Below are 3,988 nucleotides of genomic sequence, written 5' to 3' on the forward strand. Positions count from 1 at the left end.
AAAAAAGTATGGATGCGATGAAGTATCATCACAATGTTTCCTCTTCTGTGATAATATGGCATGATCTTTAAAACTACTAACTTTGAAAATGAATAACACAATTCACCTCGGCAGAAAAGGGAAAAAATCAAAAACAAAAAATAAAGTCATATCTGGTGCAATACATCAAATGGTTCTTGAATAAGAACAGTTTAGATGAGAAAAAAAAAAATGCATTTTTTTATTTTTTATTTTTTGCAAATAAGAAGCAAAAAGCATTGGCCAAGATGAAGGACTGTGAGAAAAATCAGATTATATTTGGTGCCAAATTCATGATCAACAGTGATTTACTTAGTGTTTATGAAAATCTAGTGCATATGCTTCAGAAATCGTTTTTAATTGAACTAAAAATGTAAGTTTTACAAATTTAATAAGTATTTTACCTATTAAAACCATTGACTATTGATGTGTACCATGGACTTTGGCTTGTGTAAGTATGTACAAGCTTACAGACAAGTTTCTAGTGCTTTACACTCACATAGAATCGGAATCCACTACTCACTTGCATAGAGTACTTCCATGTTACTCTCCATAATTATACTGGCATAAACATAATTTAGGGTCTATGAAAAACATGTATTGTACTGAAATAAAACAATCAGTGGTTAATGTTCAGGTAGCTGACACATTCATCATAGTTTCTATCACCAAAAGAACTAGTTTCTATCGCCAAAGCGATGATGTTGTTCAAAAGCTTGCACGGCTTCTCCATTGTCGGGGTGATGATGAGAGGCACTCCGTGCTGGTTGAGGCTGTAGCTCCTCCATGTTGTCTCTGAGCTGCTCCCTGTTTTCCACCAGTTCTACGACAACTCTCATCAGGGCTTTCACATAACCTACAAGATAAAATCCAAAACTATACCTTGAAAATTCATCTATACGGTGTTAAAAAAATACACTTTGATAAGAGGAAAAAAGGAAAAGAGAAAAATAAGAACATAAGAAGAGAAAACTCTTTTTCTCACAAATATTGAATTACCTAATTTTACACACTATTTGTAGGTGGATGACCAATCAAATACCAATGGCATGCACATGTTCTTTGCTGAATAGGTAGTTCACTGACTTGGGGACTGACATATATGCCTGTTTCTGCTTGCTATTCAATATTACACATTTGCAGAAAGTAACCCAATACATGTTTATAATTATCAATTTAATCAACAGATTAAATTAAGGGCATATAGGCCACAAGAATCTACTAATTTGAATTCTATTGATCATGAAGTAATAAAAGATTTCTATATATAATTGAGCTCTTTTGTTGAATATTGATATCATTCACTAGGCATGTGGCTACTTACCACATGTACCAGCTGTCAGCACTCTCTCCACTGTGTGGCCTCCTTCCTTCGAGCGTGGATACTTCAACCTGTACACTGGGTTCCCTTCGGCATCAACAGCCTGGGCTCTATCACAATTTTCGTTCCAATGTAGGACAGCCAAATATAATCTGAAAAGAGTGAAGTGAAAAATAAAGGTCACATGAATAACATACTTGTGACAGTTGATTTTATCTTTTTGGTAATGTAATGTCTATCATCATAAACTCGTTACCTACTCTCCAATAAGTGAAGGCAAGAGTTAGTGTAAAAAGCATGTGTTACAAATAATAAATTAAAAAAAAAAAAAAACCCAACAAAATATGAAATAGAAAGAACCTGGCTATAACAAAAAGAAAATAATAACTTTAAAACATAAAACCAATAAAATCAAATTCAAAAGAAGAAGAAGAAGAAACAACACTGCCCTCTGTGACGTTCTTGTTAAATTTATATTAGGGGAGCATAATGTTGATGAATTAATTGCCTAATTTACCTGCACTTCATCCCTTGATATGAGTATACAAGCAACTTGGGGCAAAAGTGAAGGAGGATGTTGTGGAATGATTCAACCTTGCTGGTTTGGGCATGTGGGGACATCATCCCAATATCGTTCACCAGTCTGGTCCTCAGCCATTCCTCTCGAAGCTTGTCGTACACCTTTGTACCTGTAATAAGATTGGGAATATAATATATGCGGTAAAGGTGAAGGAGAGTTCATTTAAATAGTTAGCAATCATGATCTCGGCATTTCCAAGCATCTCATCCCTTCGCCAAAACTATTTTTTCATTCCACAATGAATATTAATCATTTAGAAAATTGCAAAAAAAAAAATATGAATGTCATGATCAAAATTGAACTAAATTAAACTTGAATGTACATTATTAAAATAAATGTAAATATTTTGCTCGCATTTTGACAAACATCTTCAAAGTAAATGAGGGTGAAAAATGTACACCGTATGCATATAAATAAGGATTTTACCCACATCCAAACAAAAAGAACAACTTGAGGCACCAGTGAAGGGTTAACTTTTATTTCCACTGAAGTAAATTGTTATTTAAAGATCATACATAAGTAGCTTACCTGACTGCAACCATTCTCGCTCTGGATAGTCATCACCATGTTCACAAGCAGTGTACTCTGGGTTTTCATCTGTGTGAAGATTTCTGATGTGGTTCATAGCCCTCTTATACTTGGCTTTCATGACATCCTTATCTCCATCCGGAGTAGAAGAGGCAGTCCAGTATACATGGTTTACCAAGGCCCTCAACCAATCTTGAACCAATCCACAGTCCTTCATCTTGGCCAATGCTTTTAGCTTCTTCTTTAACCCTATTATATACAGGCAGAAACAAACAAAAAAGGAGCAAGAATTAGCTAAAAGAGATCAATTGACAATTCAATATGTGACATATCAAGGAGCTACTTGGAGTGTTCTAAATTAAGAAAATATATCATAATTCAATACTTACTATATACAAAAGTGGAAATATAGGCAAATTTAAACCTGCAAAAGTAGTCATAACTACAATATCAATTTCAGCCTACATGTATATAAGATACATTTGCTGGAATTAATTCAGTATATATATAATAATTACCTTTCGCAATGTGCCAGACATCATATCGGTGATCAATTTGTTGGTACGTCTCACGGAGAAACTTCGCTATCTGCATGTGACGATCTGTCACTATGCCTTGTACAATCACACCAGCATCGTCAAGTATCCGCAGGCCCCTCCGGAGTCCCTCTAGCTCCATTGCATTTGAGTTCTTAACCTCTGTACACTATAAAGGAAAAGAATAAAATAATGGTAAATAACCTTAGAAAAGTACAAGGTTCTCTGTAATACAGTATAATAAAGGAAGTATACATTCATGGTTGCAACAGATCTGTTAAAAAACACACTGGAGTTAGTGACAGGCGGATTCCATATAATTACGTCTGCAAAATTTAACTTATAATGAAGAAAAAGGAAACCTAAATGAGTAATGATCACAATATGCATGGCAAAAACTTTTCTATTATGTACGTAGTTACTACACAATATGTCCAATTTCAGGCATATGATGACCTCTGTGGTTTTAACCTTTACACTACATACATTAAAACATTTCTGCTAAATCACTCACTTGCACAAGCTGGACATCAATGACCTTGTTGCTCATCAGGTCCATCATCGTGTACGAGCCGTACTTGGCAGAATGCCCAGGTGAGTCACTCCTCCCATCCCCTCCAAGGATGAGGCCCGCTTCACTCGCTCTGATCTCGTCAAATGTCTCTGCCTGGGTCCTCCTGTATTCTTTCACTATTGCTGGCTGAAGATATCTAGACTGGTGTTCGTTGAATGTTGTTGTCGAAATTGATTTTAAGTTCATGTGTTTGTGAGTTTTGAGAACCTTTGTTGGGCTCGCACCAGCAAATAAAATTCCTAAATTATGCAAATAACATGAAGTATAATTAGAATTCTATTAATAATAATGAAGTACAAGTCGAGGAGGGTCCCTCCCTTCAAGATCTTTTGCTGAAGATTCCCTCCCTTCTGGATTTTTGTTATTGTTCAAATCACAGAATCTTCTCTCTTTTTTAATTGGGAGTGTATATATCCTGGCTTCATGTCTGT

At 35.3% G+C, this 3,988-nt stretch overlaps 1 protein-coding gene across 1 annotated transcript; it reads right to left on the bottom strand.

Annotated features, from left to right (window-relative positions):
* Window positions 1-1,332: 1,332 nt before the first annotated feature.
* On the bottom strand, window positions 1,333-3,758 carry LOC115923619. The gene is made up of 5 exons (XM_030984689.1): window positions 3,498-3,758; window positions 2,966-3,152; window positions 2,448-2,696; window positions 1,857-2,028; window positions 1,333-1,491 (listed from the first exon to the last, which is right to left on the bottom strand). The coding sequence occupies exons 1-5, from the start codon at window positions 3,741-3,743 to the stop codon at window positions 1,335-1,337; spliced, it is 1,011 nt and encodes a 336-aa protein (XP_030840549.1). The 5' UTR covers window positions 3,744-3,758; the 3' UTR covers window positions 1,333-1,334.
* Window positions 3,759-3,988: the final 230 nt, after the last annotated feature.

The sequence above is a fragment of the Strongylocentrotus purpuratus genome, unplaced genomic scaffold, assembly GCF_000002235.5.
Source record: "Strongylocentrotus purpuratus isolate Spur 01 unplaced genomic scaffold, Spur_5.0 spur5_scaffold_14, whole genome shotgun sequence".
NCBI classification, from domain to species: Eukaryota; Metazoa; Echinodermata; class Echinoidea; order Camarodonta; family Strongylocentrotidae; genus Strongylocentrotus; species Strongylocentrotus purpuratus.